Consider the following 24,061-nt stretch of genomic DNA (forward strand, 5'->3'; position numbering starts at 1 on the left):
TGGGTGCCTGTGCTCCTGGTCCGCCACCCGCGATGGGTGCCTGTGCTCCTGGTCCGCCACCCGCGATGGGTGGCCTGTGCTCCTGGTCCGCCACCCGCGATGGGTGCCTTGTGCTCCTGGTCCGCCACCCGCGATGGGGTGGCCCTGTGCTCCTGGGTCCGCCACCCGCGATGGGTGCCTGTGCTCCTGGTCCGCCACCCGCGATGGGTGCCTGTTGCTCCTGGTCCGCCACCCGCGATGGGTGCCTGTGCTCCTGGTCCGCCACCCGCGATGGGTGCCTGTGCTCCTGGTCCGCCACCCGCGATGGGTGCCTGTGCTCCTGGTCCGCCACCCGCGATGGGTGCCTGTGCTCCTGGTCCGCCACCCGCGATGGGTGCCTGTGCTCCTGGTCCGCCACCCGCGATGGGTGTCCGTGCTCCTGGTCCGCCACCCGCGATGGGTGTCCGTGCTCCTGGTCCGCCACCTGCGATGGGTGTCCAAGCTCCTGGTCCGCCACCTGTAATGGGTGCCTGTATTGGTCTTGTCTATCTTCATGTCCTGGCTTCCGACTCTGGCTGTGATGTCTTGGCTCCTAATTCTGCCAATGTTCCTGATTTGGCTCCTGACCCCAGCGACTACTTTGTTTTGTTTTCCCATCCTGGTGAAGCTCCTGTTCACGCATCTGTTTCTGGTGAGGCTTCTGTCTATTTCCCCAGTGTTTGGACTAAAAAGGATGGGGGACCATTTGATCCTGGGATCACCCAGAGGTCAATCCTCAAGGGGGGGGGTAATGTCAGGATCAGCCCGGGACTTGAACTCTGGTGGTGCTGTTCTGGTCATTTGCAGCACTTACCTCATGAGCCACTGGGGGCTCTTGGGACTGGTTCTGAACTCTTGTGTTTAGTGTTTCTGTTATCTGCCTGTTCACAGTATGTTTTCCACCCACCTCGTTTACCCTCATGTGTTTCCCATTCCTAATCACCTTCCCTTTATAAACCCCGCCCTGAGCTTTGCTCAGGGCTGAGTCATTGAATGTATTCTGTTTGTTCCTGACCTGCCAACCTGAATATTGAAAACCTTGTTTCTTGAGTGAGTACCTTTTGTTCCTGTGTTCCCCATTTTTTTTCCCTCTCCATGTGGATACCTTGATTAGCCTTTTTTGTCTGTTCCTGCCTTTTGGTTTCTGTGTTCTGGCTGCCAATAAACCTACTATTACTTTCATCATCATGGTTTTTGTCTCCAATCACCTATGGCTCCCACCATATCCACTCCCCATGGAGTGGCTATCCTCGGTTACAGCGGTTCCCCGTTGTGAGCGTTACAGTATCTTTGCGTCTATGGCCAGCTTTACTTGCAGCCACATGACTAGAGGCACCTCAGTGTAGTTTTTGGTGGGATGGTCAGCCTGGTACAACCACCAGAACATGTAGGCCTTGTCCCTGACTGCAACATACCCCCAGGATTCCTTGGGCTCCCTTAGTGGCACTCCTGCAACACACTTAGGGGGAAGGTTAACATTGAAATCACATTTTTAGTAATCACCCCCCCAATTTTATAAGAATTTATCATAATCCCTTTCATTAAGAGGGCATAGAATACCCCCTAAATTATAGGGGATGGCATTTGAACAAAGATTTTCAAACTTTTTCAGCTTAAGCCCCTCTGTCAATGATCAACCTTTCCGGGAAGCCCATGGGAGGGCCCCATACACAAGCCAATAAGCTGGTGACTCGGTCTGTCTGCAGTTTTTATCGGCCCGTGTATGGCCATCTTAAAAGTGGACATACACGGACAGATTTAAAGGAACAGTAACACCAAAAAATGAAAGTGTTTTAAAGGAATGACAATCTAGTGTACTTTTGCCCTGCACTGCTAAAACTGGTGTGTTTGTTATAGAAATACAACTATAGTTTATATAAACAAGCCATTCAAGCACAGGATACACAGTAGCTAAGAAATGAGTTCTGAAGAAACCCATTGTATCCTGTGCCTTCTTATTTTTCAGATTTGAATGGCTGTCTCCATGGCTACACAGCAGCTTGTATTATAAATTATAGTAGAGTTTCTGCAGCAAACAGTGCAGGCCAACAGGACATTATATTTTCATGACATAAAGGGGATCCGTCACCCAAAACAATTATTCAAAATCCTATTTCATCACATTAGTCAAGCAAAATGAACTTTAATTACACAATATAAATTATTTGAATCTTGTTTCATTCAGTCTGGGAATTCATAATTGTAACAAGCAGGCAGGAGCCATTTTGTGGACACTGTTATTAAGGCAAGCCTTAAATCATCTGAAAATCTTGTTTGTGCACCAGAATGGGGGTCCCGATGTCCATCCCCAGGGCCGCCATCAGGGGGGGACTAGGGGGACAGTTGTCCCGGGCCCCGTGATTTTTTGGTCTTAGGGGGGCCCAGACGCTGTACTCACGCTGTAGCCGGGCCCCCACTGCTGTCAGGAAGCTGCAGAATCGTGTAGGGAGGGCAGAGCTTCTTCTACACGTCTTTCACCTCTCCAGCGTTTAAACTATTGGTAGTTTTCCCTAGAGCCGCATGGTGATTGGATAAGCCTATCCAATCCCTGTGTAGATCTACCGGGACTACTAAGCACTATAGCTCCGCCCACCCTACCCGATGCAGCTCATTGAGAGCAGGGGAGGGGACTTAATGTTTTTTGTTTTTTTTTAGTTTCTTGAACCCCTGGCCACTAATGTTTTTATTAAATATATTCTACGGGGCCCCTGACCACCAATATTTTAGTAAAACTTTTACGGGGGCTCTCTGTCATCACCGTTTTTTTTTAATTTATTGGGGCGCCCTGACCACTAATGAATTTTTTTAACTTATAGGGGGTCCCTGACTACCAATGATTTTTTTTAACTTATAGGGGGGCCCTGACCACCAATTAATTCTTTTAAACTTATAGGGGGGGCCTGACCACCAATGATTTTTTTTAACTTATAGGGGAGCCCTGACCACTAATTTTTTTTTTTAAACTTATAGGGGGGTCCCTGACCACTAATGAATTTTTTTTAACTTGTAGGGGGGCCCTGACCACAAATGTTTTTTGGGGGGCGGGGCTTGGGGCAGGATTTGGGGTGGGCGGGGACCAGGGGGCCAGAAAATGTTGCCGTATGGGGCCCCGTGATTTCTGATGGCGGCCCTGTCCATCCCCATGCTCTGACTACACAATGAAACGGTGAAGAGAACGGGGGAATGTGGGGAGAACAGTGACATCTAGTGCTGAATGGAAAGTGAAAGAAATGGTCTGCCCCAGGCATGGAGGGGCAGAAAATATTTGATTAACTGCTGAGATTTGTAACATATGAATGCTTTAATAAAAAATAGAAATTGGATTTCATCTTTAATTTGAAAAGGACTTTAAGGCTAAGGCCACACTAGGCGATAGCGCCGCGATTTGACTCGCGGCGACTTTTCGCCGCGACTTTTAAGCCGCAATCGTTGGGGAAACTTTTGTGCTGGCGAAAAGTCGCCGCGAGTCAAATCGCGGCGCTATCGCCTAGTGTGGCCTTAGCCTTATTATTCAGCTTTTTATGTCTGGGCGACAGGTCCACTTTAAAAACACTAATTTTTTAGTATTACTGTCCCTTTAAAGCAGTGCTACGTAAATGGCACAAGGCAAGTAAATACCTTCTGTTTTCACAAGGCTTTATGCTACTGATCACTTTCTTCATTCTAAAGCCCACCCCCTGCCTATGAATGTGATCTTCCTGTGTCCAGGCACGGCTGCATCAGGCAAGAGCAAGCAGGAAGAATAGCAGAAGAACAGAAGAACTGCAGCCGTCAAATTACTATCTCGCTGACAGTGATTTAAATTTCCTGCCCACGCATCGGGTACTGTTGGGGGGGTATTTGCACATGAAATAGTCACTGTGCCCCCCCTGCTATGAGTTCTGGTAGTATTTGTACATGGGATTGCCACTGGTCCATCCTGTTTTAGTTCTGGAGTATTATACATGGAATTTCAACTGTGTTCATTCTGCTAAATGTTTTTGGGAGTTATAAATAAAAATTACATCAGTGGCTTTTTTTCTCAGAATGATGTGTGCTTTTGGAAGAGCTGAAATAGATGCTTAGCTATCTATATATTCCATGTATCTCAAGTGGGCATGGTCTAAATTCTACAGGAACAGCCCCTAAGTTTGCTCATAGCCTGTACAGAGAGATACCAGCACTCCCCCTGTACTAAGCAAAATTCAGCAGGAACAGCCTAGAGACCAGATTCAAATAACAACTGGCCACCCCCTTTTACCTGGGGCAGTGTGCAGCAGTACGGGTGGATCTAGAATGGCTCTGTGTTTGGATGGACAGGGCAATGCTGTAAACTGAGGTTTCTTTTCCTCACTGCTTCCAGCCTTAGCAAACCAGAAACGAAACCAATGTTGTGCCTGGGAGTGGGAGGGGTTTCCCACAATATCACATGTGCACAATCAACCAATTATCTTTCACCTTTCCGTGGCGTTTAAACTACTCTCTCAGTAAATGTCAGTGAGTCAGTCAGTCAGTGAGCGCTCCTTCGTTACAGTAACAGTGAGTATGGTCTCTATTCCTGTCAGTCATTAGTGTGTGCTTCTCCAGTCACCCAGTGAGTATGAGTTCTCTTCCTGTCAGCCATTTAGTGTACAATTATTCAGTCAATATGTGCTCTGTTCCTTGAAGTCCGAGAGTGTGTGCTTATTTTTACCACATTCAATCAGATCGCCTCTTCCCCCTCCAGCAAGTCAGTGCTTGCTAATGTGTGTGGTTTCTGTGCTCCTTCCCTCTAGTGAGTAAGCGTCCTTCCTTCTTGTGATTGAGAGTTTGCTCCCCTCTAGTGAATGACTGGGCTCCCCTGTAGTGAATGACTGTTTGCTCCTCTCTAGTGAGTGTATGCTTTTTTTCCTCTAGTGTGTGCTACTCCTCTCTAGTGAGTGTGTACTCTCATGTGTGAGCATATGCTTCTTCCCTCTAGGGTGTGAGTGTGCTAATTTCCTTGTTGAGTTTGTACTCTTTCCTGTAGAGAGATAGTTGGTACTTCTACCCTCTAGTAGGTGAGCATGTACTCTTTACCTCTAGCGAGGGAGCATGTGCTCCTTCACTCTAATAGTTGAGCATGTACTTTTTCCCTCTAGTGAGTGGACATGTACGCCTTCTTTCTAGTGAGTGAACACATGCTCCTTCCCTCTAGTGAATGAGCACATGCTCCTTCTTTCTAGTGAGTGAGCCCTTGCGCCTTCCCTCTCATGAGTGAGTGTTTGCTCTTTCACTCTTATGAGGGTGTGCTGTTTTCCTCTTGTGGGTGAGCACTTGCTCTTTCCTTCTAGTGAGTGATTGTGTGCTACTTCTCTCTAGTGAGTGAGTGAATGTGTACCCCTTTGCTGTAGTGTGCCAGGGAGCTAGTAGATATGCTGTAGCACTTTGCACCCTCTGTTCTTCCATTTATTCACTGTTCCCTTTGCCTTCCTGCAGCCTACACATTCCCAGTTCTCTCATCTCATTAGCCAGCATGGCCCAATCACTGGAGAGCTTGGCGGAAGAACTAACCTGCTCCATCTGTTTGGGACTGTTCAACATCCCAGTGACAATACCCTGTGGGCACAATTTCTGTGGCGAGTGCTTGGAACTTGCCTGGGAAACATCTATGCTGAGTCAGTACAGATGCCCCCAGTGTATGTGCACCTTTTCCGCTAAGCCTGACCTGAGGAAGAACACCCTATTGAGCAACCTGGTCAGCCAACTAAAAAGCGTTCACATTGAACCTCCGCAGCACAACGTGATGGTGGAGGAGGTAGTAGAAGAACCCTGTGACACAGATGTGGTGCTCTGTGACAGCTGCATGAAGTTGCCAGCTGCTAGGACCTGTCTGACCTGCCTGGCATCCTTTTGTGAAGAACACCTGCAGCCACATCTTGAGAGTCCAGCCTTTATACACCACTTGCTAAAGCAGCCCCTGAGGGACCTGCATGTAAGGAAATGCCAGGATCATGATAAACTACTTGATCAATACTGCAAGGAACACTCCTGCTGCATCTGCTGCTACTGTCTGACCAGCCACAAGCAGTGCAACACCTGCACCCTCCAAGAGGGCAAAACGGAGAAGGAGGTAAATCCAGAAACAACAGACATGCTTTATGTATGGGATAGAAGTGATAAGTAATACTGTCCAGGCTTCCAGCTGTTACTGTTTCTTTAAATCTATGTTTTAAAGGGGGTTGCCATTAGGGTTGCCACCCGGTCGGTACTTTGCTGGCCTAGCCGGTAAAAATTATGGTTGATCCCAATATTATGAATAGGGAAAAAGATAAATACATGCCATGCACTTATCACTTCACCCATGAGAGCTCCCCCAAACAACTAAAGGGTTTAGACTTTGACCTTTGTCTGGCCATGTAAACCTGAGCATCTCCGTTTGAGTGATATTTGCAGTATTAATCAAATTTTGCAAATGGCCATGGGTAGGGATGGGCGATTTTTTTCACTTACAGTGAGCATAGCCTGTTTTTGGGATACTCAATATATTTCTTCAACAATGCCATAGCAACACAAGAAGGGCAACACATGCGCAGTAGAGCAGTGAAGTGACTGCAGCCGCAACTTGCCACACTTCCGGGGCTCGCGTTAACGGAAGTGACGTAACAAGAAGCGCAAGCGCGTATCAGGAAGCGCCAGCGCAAACACGTACCGGATAATCGCAGAAAGCCTATTTAAACTTTAACTAAATACACGCTCATCACTTATGCCCCTGAGGAAGCCGTAGACACGGCAAAACGCGTCGGCTGGCATAGGTGGACTGTGGGATTCCTAGCTCCCACCTAGTCCCTACGTAGATAGGCAGAATTGGTTCTGAGGGATTTACTGGAAGGGAGGGAACAGGCAAAGGTGTGTTACCTTACTCATATGTTGGCTTACTATTATCACTAATAGCAATAAACAGATATTAGGAATCTGTACTTTGATACCACAGGTCCACTCTTTGCAGTTTTTATTTATGTATGTTTTTATGGACACGGTCCAGCACTGTCAGCATAATAGGCAGACAGTGGGTGTGTTTTGATATGAGCATTTTTATTGGTAGATCAGAATAAAAGTAACATTTTAAACTGTTACTTTCACATTTGCGAGGCTGCTGACCAAACTAGTTTGCTTGTAAAAGACTAAAGGATACATTTTTTTTTTTAACTTCTTTTTATTCAGTTTAACAACAGTGTATCCACAAGAAGAGATACTTATCACAAGAGAAGAGAGAAAAGGAAGGAAAGGTAGAAGAAAAGAAAGTTAGGCGGAGGGGAGCGGAGGGAGGGGTCGAACGTACAGAGTAATCATACACAATAATGCAATGCATACATTCTAGACCTTAAAAAACATGCGGGCTGTTAGTTTCAGGGTTGAGCACCCAGATCATCCAAATTGCGATGAACTTGTCCATGCAGCCTCTAGCAAAGTAGGCGGCCTTATAGCATGGCAGTGCCTTGTTAACTAGTTCTTTCCAGGTTGCAAGTGTTGGTGGATCAGGCCTGTTCCATTGCAAGACTATCTGTTTGCATGCATAGTACAGTAGCAATTGTAGCAATGTTCTGTCGGACCCATTATCTACAATACCCTTTGTCAGACCCAACAGCGCCAATGCTGGGTCCAGGGGTATCTCGAGGACCATTATTTTAGATATAAAGGCAATTAGCTGTGTCCAGTAGGTCACTAGTTTGGGGCAAGACCATATCATATGTATCCAAGTACCCGGGTGGCCGCAGCCTCGAGTACAACTGTCATCTCTGGTTGGAGTGATGTGGTGGAGGCGCTCAGGAGTTAGATAGGATCGGTGGAGGAATTTCACCTGAATCAGCTTGTCTCTGCTGGCTATCATGGGTTGAGTCAGTAATCTGAGAATTTCTGACCATTTATCAGGGTCCAAATCCACTATGTCCTGGAGCCATTTGCCATAAGTGCAGAGCTCCTGTCTCTCTTGCTGTGATTGGAGGGTTTGGCAAATGGCGGAGAGAGGTTTGGGTACATCCTGGAGTTGTAGCTTAGTTTCCAGTTCAGAAGCTTGGATCAGCGTCTGAGGACCAACAAATTGCTTTTTCACTGCATGTTGGAAAAATATGGTGCTTGATTAACTGGAAAAGAGGTGTGTATTTGGTCTCGGTTGAGTAATTGGCCCTGGGGGAACAAATCTTTCACAAATCTTAAGCCGGCTGTGGCCCAGATATGATAGTCGGGGATGTCTAGCATAAGAGGGAGGTTCATATTGCGCCACAGTGGGGCATGAGGGGAGTACACAGTCAATCCCTTGGGGGTGAAAATAGATTGTGCCATCTTCCAGGCTGTGATAGTGGTGGTCATGGATCTGGTTACCAATGGGTGTGCCTCCCGTCCCCTGTATACCAAGAGCCGCAGGGCCTCCCTTGACCCCAAGATGGCAGCTTCTAGTGTCACCGCCGAATTTGAGCAGTCTGACTCAAACCACCATCTACTTGTCACCAGAATTGCCGCCAAGTAATAGTGGTATAGATTGGGCAATGCCAGACCGCCTGCCTGGGACGATCGTTGCAAGGTGGTGAGACTTATCCTCGGGTTTTTGTTGCCCCATATGAAAGAGCGGAACTGTGAATTCACCTGGGAAAAAAAATATTTAGGCAGGCAAACCGGTGTATTTCTGAAAGCATATAAGAATTTAGGGAGAAATTTCATTTTGACCAGGTTGAGTCTGCCATACAGCGAGAGAGGAAGCGAAGCCCAACTTGAGAATTTAGTTTTCAGGTCAGTAAGAATAGGGTCAATGTTGAGTTTCCTATATTGGGTAACATCTCGTGTAACCTGAATCCCAAGATATGTGAATTTGTCCACCCATTGGAGAGGGGAGTCGGGGGGTAGGTGATTTTTTGCCTCAACATCTATCGCAAATAGGATGGATTTTCCCCAGTTTACTTTTAAGCCCGAGAACTTACCGTTCTCATTAATAACACTGAGTAGGTTGGACAATGAGTGGTTGAGACTGTCTAAGAAGAGAAGGAGGTCGTCTGCGTAAAGCGCAAGTTTTTCTACTAGGTTGCCCCTAATCAGGCCGCCAATGTCCGACTTAGTTCTTATAATTTCGGCCAAAGGCTCCACCGCTAGGCAAAACAGGAAGGGTGAAAGCGGGCAACCTTGCCTGGTGCCCCTGTTCAGTGCAAAGGTGGGGGATAGCATGTTGTTCGCTCTAATTTGTGCTGTGGGGGAATTATACAGCGCCTGGAGCCAGCAGAGGTACCGTGGACCGAAGCCAAAGCGTTTTAATGTCTGCCAAAGGAATGGCCCTTCGACCGAGTTGAAGGCCTTCTCCGCGTCCAGAGCTGCTATCACCCGAGTTCCTGCGTTATCATGCTGCAATTGGAGGTGTGTAAAGAGCCTCCTGATGTTTACGTCAGTAGCCCTAGTGGGTATGAACCCCGTCTGATCAGAGTGTACTAGATCTTTCATATACGGCTTGAGCCTGTTGGCCAGTATCTTAGCTAACAATTTAGCGTCATAGTTTATAAGGGAAATCGGGCGATAAGCGGAGCACTGAAGTGTGTCTTTCCCTTTTTTGGGTATTAAGGATATGAAGGCCTGCGACATTGACATAGGTGTGGTACCCCTGCTGGCTATTTCGTTCAGTAGGACAGTTAGGTGGGGTCCCAACAGTTGTATGTGATGTTTGTAAAACTCGGCTGGAAGCCCGTCTGGGCCAGGAGCCTTGCAAGTGGGGGAAGCTTTCACAGCCTCTTCCACCTCCTCAAGAGTTATGGGCGCTTCCAAAAGTCCCTGGCTGTTGGCAGAGAGGTATGGCAACTGAGCGGCTCCCAAGTATGTGAGAATGTCCTCTTCAGTTTGCGCAGATTTGGATGAATATAAGTCTTGGTAAAACTGTTTAAAAGCATCTAAGACACCGCGGGGGTGCGTAATCAAGGTGCCATTGGCATCTTTGATAATGGGAATCGTGGCTGTGGGTCTGTCTTCCCTGGCTAGCATTGCTAGGAGTTTCCCCGCCTTGTCTCCGGTCTCGAAAATCGTGTATTGTTGTCTAAGTATGTGTGCCTGAGCACGTTCTATGGAAGCCAAGGACAGGAGACGGGCTGCCTGGAGCCACTCATTCCTTGTCCCTTCAGTGGGGTCCCCTAGGTAAACCTGTTCTTTTTCGGCAGTCTCCGCTTCCAGGGAGTCTATCTTTTGGGCAAGGGATTTTTTGGCTTTGCTAATCCCCGAAATATAGGCTCCCTGAGCTGTGGCCTTAAAGGCATCCCATACCATAAAGAGATCCGCTGTATCGGGGTTTACTTGCCAGTATTGAGAAACTGCGGGGTGTACTATAGCTTCCACAGTTGTGTGTCCCACCCAGTGAGGGGGAAGCCCCGATATCCTATCAGGCGGATCTGGGTGTAATCTAAGTGTTAAAGTAAGCGGGGCATGGTCAGATATGCCTCTCGGCAGGTATTCTACCTCTTGTATGAGCGGCAGGGAATCAGGGAGGGCAAATACCAAATCAATGCGGGAGTGGGTTTTGTGAGAGGCCGAGTAGCAGGAAAATTCTTTTTTAAAAGGGTGTTTCCACCTCCAAAGCTCCGTGAGGCTGTTAGTGCTGGCCCAGGTGTCTAGGGGAAGCTTGCTATAGTGTGTTCCTGATAGAGTGTCAGTTGTCGGGTGCAGCACCGCATTAAAGTCCCCAAAGAGCAGAGTTGGAGCAGGGGTGAATCCCGTTAGGGCAGTAGTGATTTGGGTCAGAAGTTGATTGTCGGATGCAGGGGGGAGATAGATGGAGGCTAACGTAAGAAGGAGCCCATTAATTTGAGCTTGCACTATGACATACCGTCCGTTGGGGTCCTGTTTGACCTGCATTACCTGAAAGTTTAGTTTTTTGTGGACCAGGATAGCCACCCCCCTGGAGTAAGTCGAGTAGGTGGATTGAAAGGTTCTGCCTACCCAAGCCCGTTTTAATGCCAAAATTTTCTGCCCAGTTAAATGGGTCTCCTGCAAAAGGAGTATATCAGGTTTATACCTCTTAACGAAATCAAAGACAAGGGTGCGTTTCAGTTTGTCACCTAGCCCTCTAACATTCCAGCTAATGATCCTTCGGTCCGTCATGTGTGTGGTGGATATATGGTCGGAGCCGCTCAGTCCCATTCCCCCGCCTGGAGTTCGAACCCCCCTCAAGAGTGCATAGAAAGAAAAGAGTCGAAAAAGAAGGAAAAAAGAGTAGAAAGAGAAACATGTATTGAAAGACATTTCAAAAAACATAAAATATTACAGGGACACGTATCAAAACAGTAGAGATTATCCCGTGTCCTGTGAGTCCCAATCCTCTTGGCTTCATCCAAGAATCCCCCCACCCTGACCCTTCTGGAACACTAAGAGTCCCGATACCCTAAACTGGCTGCCTAAGCGGGAGGCACCCCGTAACTATCTAGAAAGTTAGTTTGTCTGTCACTTAGCAACAGTGAACGGCTAGAGCCAAATAAACAACTTTACCCTTCTGGAAGTAATGGTCCTTGGCGCTTGGGTTGCCCCGTGATGGCCGCCAAGGCCGATGTCAGCATCCTGGGAAATTACCGTGCCACACCATGATGACGGTCTTAGCGCTTGTCGAGCCACTGCCCCACCTCCTCAGGGTCTGTGAAGAACCGGACCTGCTGGCCATCAACGACCCGGAGCCTGCTAGGGTACATCATACTGTACTTGATGCCTTTGTCGCGGAGCCTCTTCTTCACGTCCTGGAACGTGCGGCGTTGCCGTTGGACTTCCGCAGAGAAGTCGGGGTAGAATTGTAGAGTGGTGTTGAGGTACTTGACTTCCCCTTTCTTCCGCGCAGCCAGCAGGATGGCGTCTCTGTCGCGGTAGTTCAAGAGGCGTAGGATGAAGTGTCTGGGCGTAGCCCCTGGAACTTGCCTCGTGGGAATTCTATGGGCCCGTTCCACCGTGTAGGCCGTAGACAGGGCAATTGGTGCCAGGAGCTCTTTAAGCAGCTGTTCAGTGAAGTCGGCCGGGCTTAGGCCTTCAGCACCTTCCGGCAGGCCTATAATGCGGACATTGTTGCGACGCGTTCTATTTTCAGCGTCTTCTGCCCTCTGCGATAGCAGCTTGACCTGGCGCTGTAGCTCCACGATGACCGGCTGCTGCTGGTGCAGAGTGTCCTCTGCCTCACTGATGCGGTGCTCAGTCTCTGTAACCCGGCTGCGAATTTTAGCCATGTCGGCCCTGAACAGGGCGATCTCCGTTTGGATCTCGACACGCAGGTCGTCCATCTTGGCCGATATCGCCGTCTGGGATTCTTTAATGGCCCCCAGCAGCATGCTGGATTCAGGGGAGATATCGGCTGGCCGGTCTGTGTCTGCGCCGGATGGTGCCAACATACCTGCGTGTGTGTCCGTGTAGGTGCAGGCCGCGTGTCTCGTCAAAATGGCGTCGCCCTCGCCCCTGTGATGTTGCTTAGGGGCAGTATGGAGGGATTTTGAGCAGCGGTTGCGGGCACTCATAAGACAGTCTTGGCAATAGTTCCAAGGGTCTGGAGGGTGAGATGCGGGTCAAGGATGTGACAGGGTAGTCAGTCAGGATGAATTCCACATGGAGCTCTAGCCGAACACGTCTTCCCGCTCGCCCTACATAGCCACGCCCCAAAGGATACATTTCTTTATTGTCTCCTGTTATCAGACTCTTTACCCTATATTCGTTATTCGTGGTCTTGGCCAGTATTACACACAAGAATCAGGTGGCTTACTTACAATTATTTACTTTATTTGCTTATAATGATGTGTACCAAGACAATCAGGTCTTCCCCAGCCTCCCCATTAATTTGTCCACCACAACTCTAGCACCTGGTTGGCATCAGGCAGTTTAGCATGTCCTTTAGCAGGTCCTTGCGTCAGTTTCCTACTTAATAACTGAATATTAGAGCATCTGCCACTAGGGGGCTCAGCTTGCTCCATACATGCTTGCTAGTTCAGAGCTGCCCCCCAAACCAACAGCTTCAGGCAAAATAGATAATTTGTTGCAGACTACATGTGGACCAGCCTGCCTGCCCCTACTTCTTCTTCTAAGTGTAACAAACCTGTCTCTCTCATTACCTTTCGTGAAGGGCAGTTCTTGGGGCATCGGAGAGAAATGAATTTCTATTTGTGCCTTGTATTCTTAGGGAACAAGGATTTGATTCAGTGATTGGGAATGGAATAGAGTTTATGGGTGGGAAGTGAATAAGACTAATGGCAGACTAGGAGATATGTTGCCTCCAGTAAATCTGCTGAATTGCCCTAAGTAAAACACATTACTTGCAAGCAATGCTCCAACGATCACGCAATGAGTCAACTTAATCAATAAAAATCTTTTTTCTCCACCACAATTGCTTACATGGCCCATGGGTGTCCCGATAAATTTGAAAAAATATGGGACTCATGGCTCAACATTAACGTACTAGAGCTCCCTACTTCCTAAGCCTACCTCCATGGTTGACTTTGAACCCTTTCTTTGACAGGATACTACTCCTATCACTGCAAATAATTTGCAGTGATCTGGCTCAATTGCAGAAAACTGCCCTCTTACGCATTTTCTCAAGATGAAACCAGGTCACTATGAGTAATGTGTTTTACTTGCAAAGGCAAGGGAAAAGCATATTTAGAAAATATGTTACCTGTGATGGATCTCCATGTCCACCAGTACCCTTACAGCAGTGATCCTTATTCAGTGGCTCGTGAACAACATGTTGTTTAACAAACCCTTGGCTGTTGCTTCCAGTGGCACCAAAGCAGGTGCTTATTTTTGAATGACTGGTTTGGAGGCAAGATTTGGTTGCATAAAAAACAGGTGTTCTGCAAAACAGAGCTTCCTGTAGGCTGCTATTCCAAATAGGGGCAACCAAATAGCCAATCACGACCCTTATTTGGCACCCACAGGAACATTTTCATGCTTGTGTTGCTCCCCAACTCTTTTTTTCTATATTTGAATGTGGCACATAGTTAAAAAAAAAAAGGTGGAGGACCACTTCTTAGTGGTTATGGGGCATGTACAGAATGGCCAGCAGAGTCACTAATGCAGGACACTGCTGCTTTCTAAGAGATCCATATGTGATGTACTGACATTTCATCTATCTTAACAGAAAGATTTTAGAATGCTCTTGCAGTCATTGAATCAGAAAATAGAAAAAGCCTCAAATACAGCTGATGAAGTAAAGAGAGAGCAAATACAAGTGGTGGTGAGTATAATCCTACACTGATATTGCCTATGTTAAGATGCCTGACAGAGATATGGTCAGTTGTCTGTATATACGTATATATTTTTTTTATATGGTTACCTGTGTACATAGCACTGTACATTGAAACAAAACATTAATGGAGCAGATGTGGGAAATGTGTAAATAAATAACTATATTAAATATATACATATATATTCAAGATTATGTAATAACAGTAGGAACGAGGTCCCAGCTGCCCTTGCCCACAGTATAAATAGTTCCTCTGCCTGACCCTGCACTGCAATTGCTTAGGATAGCAGCACTCTTTAGCTACTCTTCACTTAAACTGTGCAGGGTAACTGCTTTCTTTCTGCATTCCCTTCACTTCCGTACTTAAGATTTGAGCTTTGCTCTCCAACTACACCTACTTGGGGTAACCAAGCTCTCCTCTGCAGCACACTTGTTCAGGGTAACAGCACTCTATCTTCTCTCCCCTGCTAATGGTAACACTTTCTGCAGAATTAATAGTGCTTTGTGCTGATCATACTTTTTGTCTGTTGTTTTAATTAGCAATAATCTAGAATTTTGTTATTTCTTGAGCTAACAGGGCAGGCAAACTGGGAAACTGATCCACCATGTTTGGTCCTTGCGAGGAAGGCAATTAGATTCCCAGTGTACAGATAACCCCCCTTCATAGTGGGCTTCTGTTTGCCTGAGCTCTGGTAATCGAATTATCTTCCTCGCAAGGACCAAGCAAAGCTTCAGTTTCCCAGGCCAGGGCAATTTTCTGCTGAAAGGAGCACTGACCCAGGGTATTAGGTAAGTGATCACATGGGGTACCTAACTTTTGGCACCCTCTAATGATTTTGACTTTCCTTCTCCTTTTAAGGGACATTATGCAACGTAAGTGCAATGAATAAAGTTTGGGTATCATGTAAGTGAATACAATCAGTGGGGGTGCCTAGCTGTTGGCACTACTCAGTGATTGTTGCCTTTCCTTCTCCTTTATGGCTGAAAATAGGCAGAAAATATGTTATCATTGTTATAGAATTTGAAAGTAGCCTCTTTCATTTATTGTAATGGATTAAGGCAGAGGCATATTATTCTGGGAAGCAGGTTCCCACAAGCAGTGCTCATAGCTGCATATTTGCAGATCAGTACAATGAATAGGGATTACATTAAATTTATACTTGTTATCATATCTGGATATATTGGAATTGGGAATCAACTGTAATGTGAGCCCATTTATTGTGTTTCTAGGATATTGCAAATAAGAAGAAGAATCTATTGGAAGGGGAGTTTGAAGAAATTATAGCTTTAATTGAGCAAGAGAAAAAGAAATCCATGAGGAAAATTGAGGAAGAGGAGAAGAAGGTGAACACTAAATTTAGCTATACATTGAACATCATTGGGAAAAAGAAACAGGAGTTTGGGAAAATGAAATCAAGCATTGAATCTCTCTTACGGGAAGAAGATGATCTGCAGTTTTTGAAGGTAAATGCCTTGCTAATGCTGGAGTTCTTTCTCATTCCTTGTAAACTGTATGGTGAGAAACATGCTGTACAGGAGCCATTATTTGTGGGTCACAGATTTAAAGCATGCGTTGTAGACTGTTAGTGAATAGATACATAAAAGCTTTTCTACCAGGTGTTTTTTTCTACAGCTAGGAATTGCCAAAAATGGCTTGTCTTATCTTTGCTGATCTTGAAGGGCAGTTCTTGGGGCATCAGGGAGAATTAATTTATTTTAGTGCCTTGTATTCCGTGGGAAAATGGATTTCTGTTAGTAAATGATTCAGATTATGGGTGGGAAATGAATAGAGTTTAGGGCAGGGGCACACGGGCAGATTCGGGGAGATTTAGTTGCCTGGCGACTAATAGCCTCTTCTGCGGGGCGACAATCTCTCCGAACTGCCTTCCTGAATTCTGGCATCTGGATATTTGGCAGTCCCAAAGAAATGTCCACATAGGCCAAAAATGCAGCCCAAAACTGATGGAATTTAGGACAGTCCCAAAACACGTGTTAGAGGATACAGGGATGGTAGACCTCTATGTAGCTGGTTCGCTAGGGCTTCAAAGGAGGAAACCACATTGCCCTGGTTATTAGGGTCTGTATTAAACCACCACCATGCATAAACTAATTGGCTGGCATAGAAATATAATACAAAATTTGGGAGGGCCAGTCCTCATTTTTTAGCCTGGGTTTGGCATCCTGGTTTTGTGGCCATTCCCCTGCCCAGATAAATTCTCTCACACAAGCATCTAGTTTGTTGAACCATTTCTTGGTGGGTATAATTGGTGAATTGTGGAATACATATAAAACTTTTGGCAAAAAAAATATTTTTAAAATGAATGCGCCCTGCCAGAGAAAGGGGGAAACTCGACCAGTTTTAACCTAAGAGATTTGAGAATAGGGGTCAAGTTCAGTTCTATGTATCTTGCAGTGTCCTTATGTATTGTTATATAAAGATAAGTGAAAGGTTATCCATTGCAATTGAGATTCATGCAGCGGGTCCCTAACCAGTCCTCCATCTATGGGGAGCAACAGAAACTTCGACCAGTTTAGTTAACCTTAAGTCTTAAAATTCATGACTTCTGCCAGTAGTGCAGAAAGATTTTTTTTGGGTCACTAGCTATACTAGCAAGTTGTCTGCATATAGTGAGATTTTTCCCTCCGGTCTCTGCAGCCTAAGGCCTTGTATGTCAGGATTGTTATGTATTGTAATGGCCAATGGCTCTTTGGCCAAGGCAAGCAGGAAAGGTGACAGTGGGCAGCCCTGCCTGGAACCCGATTTAAAGAAAATCCTTTAGTCCGCTTTGCATTAACCAGTATTCTGGCGCTAGGGGAATCATATGAGGATAAACTGGTCCCCTATCCCATATGTGCTAGAAGAGGTATGGTCACTCCACTCCGTGGGATATAAATCTTCAATGCCAAGTTTAGGTAGACTGGTAAGTGAATGTGAATATTTTTCGTGGAGAGATAATTGGCTCCTTGTGTGATGTAAGACTTATCTAGATCTGGCATATTAACTACAAGTATTTGCATTTCCTTTATACAGCAGGCACCCAAGCTGCATGGCACTATCTCTAAGGAGCCTTATAAGCCAAAGACAGAGTTTGATGAGAAACTACTGAACCAGATTTTTCGCAACACTGTTTCCCTTAAAGAGATCATCAAAGTCAAACTGCAGCAACCCGGTAAAGTCTTTTTATCATTCCAGGCACCTTTCTCTAGAATAGATTTTCTACACAAGAAGACAGTGATCTACTTTTTGGCGTCTTTGTTATTATCATCTTTTATTTGTTTATATACATTGCTGCGCACAATTATGCAGCATTCCCATCAGAGTATACACCATTCCCATTAGTCTCTGCCCCAGTAGAGCTTACAGAGTAAAGACCCTGATACGCCCTATTACGATAGTGATTTAGATTCTAGCCAGTGGGAATGCTTTTCAGGGAGATTAGTTGCCCAAACAAGAGGGCGATTTGTCACTGGGCGACCAAATCTCCCCGAATCTTAGCGTGTGCCCTTACCCTAACACTCTAATTTGCCTATCACTTACAGTCAAAGGTACCTATCACATTCCCATCAATCCCTGCCACAGTGGAGCATACAATCTATCAAATTTACACACAGTATTATCAATGTAGCCAGAGGCCAATTAACCTGCCTGTATGATTTTTTTTTAGTGTGGGGAATAAACTGAAGTACATGGAGGAAACTTGCCTAGACCTGGGGAGAACATACAAAATGTTTAATAGCTTGACAGAGGTCTTTGTGGTGGATATCTTGGGCATTATGGGTGCAATACTGGTCTCTTAGAAGGTCACATCTGGCCCTCCAGTTGGGACAGCCCTACCCTAGAACATTACATTTGAGCAAATCCTTAAATTAAATTGAATGAGGCAGTTTGTGGTGTTCACACATCACTGTATGGGACTGTATTTTGCAACCTATTGCTGCCGGCTGAAATAAAAGACTTTTGCTGTCCTGACACTTACTCTGTGGGAACCTGCCATACACTCTGATATCTTTCTCTATACTTGAATCTTGGATCTTTATCTCTGCTTTAGCCTCCAGTTTTCCATTGGTCTTCAGGCTCTCCATTTGGGCTTTGGCTCCACTTCATAGACTCTTGTGAAACACTGTTTTGCTTGTGGCTATTTCTTCGGGATGAATGCTCTCAGTGCACTTTCTTGCCATTCTCTCTTTCTCATCTTTCACCTCGATAAGGAGGTCCTCTATAAAGCTCTGATCTTAGATTGATAACTAGCATTCTGACTGCCTCTTTATCCAGATGATACACCAGAATGGAGAGAGTCACTTGCCAGTACAGAGAAAATGCCAACAGGATCTGGACACCCTAAACAAGGTTAGAATTCCAGCAATTTGCTGGCCTCATATTCATATATGGACCTGGTTGTCAGACCTATCTGTCAATTAGGAGGCACTCTGACACTTTCCACTGTACCTGAATCTTGTATCTCAGAGGCCTGATAATTCATCCAAACCTCTTAATTTGACGGCTCTCCCTGATGTCAAGACCTTCATTCAGGGGTTTGCCCATGTGGGTTGCTCTTTCCTGTTTGTCTCGTTGTCCCCTGTGGGACCATAATCTAGTCTTGGGGGCTTTTCGGGCTCCTATATTTTACCCTATTGCTTCGGTTCCACTTAATGTGCTCTTGTGGAAGACTGTTTTACTTGTGGATATCTTTTTGGCATACAGGGTCTCGAGCTCAGTGCACTTTCTTGCCATTCTCCCTTTCTCATATTTAACCTCGATAAGATGGTCCTCGGTACAGCTCTGATCTATAGCAACTAACCTTCTGATTGCCTCTCTTTCTCTGTGTCAACATGCCTGGGTCGCTAGCTCTAGGGTTCTCTTGGGAGCACTCATGATATCTTTAGGAGAGGTAAAGTAAGTAATCAATCACATGTAATGTAAGTAAGCATTCGAAAGCCCCAAGAGTAACTAGGACCAGAACATTATTTAAAGTAAGCTGCTGTATTTTGGGAATGGTACATGTGTTTCTTTCTACAGACGATACACCAGAACGCAGACTAAGCTTGATTTACAAAATTGCACAACTATACCCTCTTTATACTGCCCTCATGCCCCATACCGCCACCCTGGGTTTTCTGCTAGGTAAATCTCAGTTGTGTGTTACATTATATAATCTCTATTACAGCAGTGCCTACTTTAGAATTATATAATGGGCTTCCAGCAGATGTTTAGCAGATTTCTGTGATCCTTTGTCGTATTAGGCTTGTTTAAAGGTTAAAATTCTTTGTGCTGGGCTGCAGTACACTAGAAAGCATACAACGTTACAATGAACCATGGTTCTCTTGTTTATTTGCTTAAATGCCTTTTTTCTTTCTCTATAGAAGATACACCAGAATGGAGTGCATCATCTACCAGCTCAGAGAAAATTCCCCCAGTAGTCAAGCAACCTAAACAAAGTGAGTAGGATGATTTCCTTATAACAAATATTATGAAAAGTGGGTAGGAATTTCAACAATCAGTTTGCCTCATATTTGTTGATGGGGGCTGGAAAAAAAAATGGGAAGAAAGACACTTGTGAATGGAAGTCACCTTCCACACTATTATCCCATGAACACCTGGACTCATTGGTCATAGTACAGAATGGAACTTGATGGTGCTTCAATGAGAAGGAAAGCTACCGAAGCAGTTTATTGCCAATAGATTAGCCACAATAGTGCAAGCCATAACACTATATTTATTCTGCAGAATACTTTACCATACCTAAGTAAACAGCTCTAGAAGCTCTCTCTGTTTGTTTAGGATAGCAGCTGCCATATAAGCTTGTTGTGACATCACTTCCTGCCTGGGTCTCTCCCTGCTCACTAGTGATGTGCGGGTTGGTAGGGTTCAGGCCGACCTCGCACCCCCATTTGCAGGTGGCAGGTGGGTCTGGGTTCCTGTTTTATAGCGATGCACCTGCTCACCCCGCCCCTTTTGTGACATCATCAGTGGGTCTATAAAAGGACCGGAAGTCGGGCTCGGGCAGGCACGGGTGGTGGGCGGATATCAGCCGGATGCGGGTCGTAAAAACTGAGCATGTTCAAGCCATAGCCCTGGAGGTTTATGCTGAAAACAGGAAGTCTGATACAGAAGCCCATGGTACACAATAGAAGGAAAGAAAAGCGGTGTTTCTTTTGAAAGAGGACTCAGAGCAGCATTACTTTGAGGGTTTACTGGTGTATTTATATAGACCTTTCTGATAAAGCTTACTTCATTTTAGCCTTTCCTTCTCAGAGAACTAAAGCTTAACTAAAGAGGTAGCTAGAAATGTTGAACATTGTTGTAACCCTTTCGACACCCCCTTTGTCGGTGTTACACTCCACATGTGGCACTTACCTGATGACATGGGACAAACCTGAGCCACTCTGCAGTGGTATTGGGAGAGGTTGGGTACCTGGTACTTACTAGCGCAGTGCCTCCACCTAGTGGGATCCAGGAATGCACCTACGGGTGGCCCCACTAGGAATACAGTAATAACACACACACAATATTGGTTAAACTGAATAACTGTTTATCTAAAATAAATGGGCACCTAATACATGCAGCACTCCTAACCGGTGGCAATAGGGCCTCACTAACTAACTTGCTAGCGCAATCTGTCTATCTAACTAAAAGAAACAAAGTCCTTTAATGTTCTTTCAATAACAGTCTCTTTATCTTCAAGCGCTTATTTAGGGTACTGTCCCTTTAAACAGATACTCACTCCAAATCCTCTTTGGATACTTTAGAGTTCTCTTCCGGCATGTCCAGCATACAGTGCGACTAACAGCCCCTTTGGATTCTCAGATAGGAATCTCCTTCTGGTTGTTCCTCCAGTCTGGATTCCTTTCACACTCTCTCTGTCTTTCCAGGCACAGTATGTGGCTTCCCTGTGCCAACCCAATCCAAATGAATGCTTGTGGTGCAGCCTCTCAGCTCTCTGGGCCCACCAGCAGCTCTCTGGCCTCTTTCTCTGTTCACCATGCGGCTCTCTATGCCAGGCTCTCTTCTTTTGCCAGTATCTGTGACTTCCTTTTCCTGCCAGCCACTCACTAGCTGCTGTGTCACTTCCTACTGCACTGAATAGCTGGTTGCTAGGTAACAACTTACAGCACACAGACCCAAGCTCTGTGCTTCTGCCATTACAGGAATAAGAGCAAGGAGTTTGCACAAATTTCCTACATTATGTTTTGGGCTTCTGTACCAGTCCATGGCAACCACTAGCAGGGAAGATTGGTGTCTCTAAAGATGCCCCAGTAGCTCCCCATCTTCTTTTCTGCTGATTCACTGCACATGCTCCATGCTGCTGTCACTTACTGAGCTTAGGGGCCAACTCACAATATACAGTACACATAAAATATAAATGTCACAATATAAGACTAATTAGTAATGAATACAGATAATTACTACATGGCAGCACAGAACCCAGTGCAATTAGCATTAGAATTTAATAATCGGCATCAGATTATATTGCAGGCCAACCTCATTTTCTTGCGACGACCACTAAGCTTTTTAAGATGATGACCCCCTATGACACGTTTGAAGTCCTGTATCATTGCTGCTATTGAGAACTGAAACTTTAGGCTGGTGCAATAAGTTTTCTATATAAAATATGGAATTTTAGCCATATTCATTTTTAGGGTTTAGTTCTCCTTTAACAGTGGTGTAACTTGGTAGCGTGCCCCCCCAACGCCAAAATATGTACTGAGGGGGCCGAGCACAATCCAATCGGCCCCAGCCTGACCTCCTTATCCCCCACGTCACAGGCCTGCACCATTCCGTTATTTTAAAGGTAAAAGATGGGTCAGGGAAGGGGACTATGATACAGCAGATCCTGCGGCCCGGGCCCCCGTGACCCCGGGGTCTGCTGTATAATTAGTTACACTAAGGATTATAAACCTTGGTGGGGAAAGTGGCATAAAAATGTGGTACTACCACCCCAGAGCAGAATTGTTTTCGGGTCCTGCTAAATATTGGGAATAAGATGTTTTTCATAAACATAAATTTAATCGAATTAATAGTTGCTGTTCCTGGAACATGCCCTATGGACATGTACCAAATTAAATGCCTTATGGGATTGGCCCCCTTTGTGAAATCCCTGTGACTTGAACAAACCTACAAATTCTATTAGGGTTATATCCCAAACCCAGAGACAGTTCACTAAGGGCAATATCAGACTAGCAGAAATTTCTTGTTCTCAGTTAAAACAATACTGGAATGCTGGACTACCACACAACCACCCTCAAAACAACTATGGAAAAGCAAGTTACTATACACAAGGCAATTACAGTGAATACTGGCATTTCAGGACAAAGGATTCAATGGATGTCTATTTTATAATCAGTAACGGAACTAAATGCTTGCGGGCCCGGGCCCAGGATATGCACCCTGGCTACCCCCAGCCCTCCAGATGGACCAGATGCGCAGTTTACTTACCAGCACGATCTCCGGCAGACACCGGGGGGAGCGGGGTCTGGTGCAATTGAACCAACTGCTCCCCCGGTAGTTACTTGGAACAAATACCTGAACACAAGGTCAAAACAACACAAGCTATAGGCTCCCTTCAGGTATACCAATTGGTGGTCAAGAAGCTCCTCTTTTGAAAGAACTCCCCCCCACAATCAATGGATTAAGGGTGAAAGCAACTGGTTTGCCACCTCCTCTGACCTCAATCAGGAAAAGCACCGGGACACAAACAAATGTGTTTTCTGGTACCATTACTACACAACTACCTCCTTCTCCGCTTCTTTATTTGTTTTTTCTTTGTACCATTTTGAGAAGTTGTTATTTATATTGCTTTAATTAGTCTTGCTAAGAATACATGATGCTGCCAAGACTGCTGCTATATCAGAAAGGCATCACGTTGTTTAACTTACTAACAACCTGTCAATTGTCAAATTTCTGCTTCTTTATTTGAAAAATCAATAAAACAAAAAAGTCACTGCTCCTCTTGGCCCTCATACCTCCTCAGACCCCCAGGAGTCAGTGGAAGATGGGCCCCTGTTAATCACTTCCCTGTATCTTTCCCTGCCTTTCTTGCATGGGCCAGTTAAACCATGGCTCTACAAAATAAATGTACATTGAGTGTGAGTAATTGATATGATGTAGGGATTCCCAGAGCAGATTTTTTAGGAGCCCTTTCCATTCAAACTGATTTATTTACTTCCTACCCCTTCACTGGACATTCCTTTTCATTTCCCTTTGTCCCACAATCACACTATTGCTTCTTCCTGTTACTATTCTAATTATTTTTTCTTTTATGCTTAGAATGTCTCAAAAACCATCATCTCTCTGCTTCCATTTCCTAACAATATTATAGCTTCTATTTCCTAACAATATTATAGCTTCTATGTCCCTTTTTTTTTTTTTTTACTGCACTGTAACTCTGGACTTACCAATGCAGTGCAGTCAGTCACCTGCTTTTATCCAGCACTGTAATGCCTCACCAATGTAGTGTAAGCAGTCAGTTGTCTGATTTTATCCTGCACTGTTATGCTGGCCTCTCCAAAGGCAGCTTAGACCATTTTAAAGTCTCTCATTTATGGGATAACTACTGTTATTCTGAAATAACAAGATGTTCCATTTTTAGAAAAATCGAGAGCCAAAGTTCCTTCCAGCCCATCAGTACCCTCACCAGATGTCAAAACCAACCCTCAAGGTTAGTTTACTGAATACTCGCCTATGAGCTATTGATTAAAGGTTGTCTCTCTGGAAGATGCAGAACTAGTCATTAAGTGCTCTAACGACTTATTGTATTACAGGTAACACCAAGAAGGGACCTGCTATTCCAGACTCTCGGGAAGATGTTCTGAAATGTAAGTGGAATATTTTACTGCTCTTAGGAGTGCTAATTTAGCTCATTAGTTCCTAACAGC

At 45.4% G+C, this 24,061-nt stretch overlaps 1 protein-coding gene across 3 annotated transcripts in view; it reads left to right on the plus strand.

The window, feature by feature from the left end:
• The first annotated feature begins 1,006 nt into the window (after positions 1-1,006).
• The window catches only part of trim25.S (tripartite motif containing 25 S homeolog), a 28,633-nt gene continuing 5,578 nt past the window's right edge, over positions 1,007-24,061 (plus strand). Inside the window, exons 1-9 of one of the 3 annotated variants that reach the window (XM_041578070.1) lie at positions 1,007-1,068; positions 5,455-6,088; positions 14,084-14,179; positions 15,419-15,652; positions 17,220-17,358; positions 18,462-18,536; positions 19,550-19,624; positions 23,776-23,844; positions 23,948-24,001. In XM_041578070.1, coding sequence (XP_041434004.1) covers positions 5,492-6,088; positions 14,084-14,179; positions 15,419-15,652; positions 17,220-17,358; positions 18,462-18,536; positions 19,550-19,624; positions 23,776-23,844; positions 23,948-24,001 — 1,339 coding nt within the window. In that variant the 5' untranslated portion in view covers positions 1,007-1,068; positions 5,455-5,491. Of the gene's footprint in view, positions 1,069-4,240; positions 4,537-5,454; positions 6,089-14,083; positions 14,180-15,418; positions 15,653-17,219; positions 17,359-18,461; positions 18,537-19,549; positions 19,625-23,775; positions 23,845-23,947; positions 24,002-24,061 lie in introns of those variants that run through there. The other 2 variants (XM_018238622.2, XM_018238624.2) reach the window with 2 other exon arrangements.

This window comes from Xenopus laevis, chromosome 9_10S, assembly GCF_017654675.1.
Source record: "Xenopus laevis strain J_2021 chromosome 9_10S, Xenopus_laevis_v10.1, whole genome shotgun sequence".
Classification (NCBI taxonomy): domain Eukaryota; kingdom Metazoa; phylum Chordata; class Amphibia; order Anura; family Pipidae; genus Xenopus; species Xenopus laevis.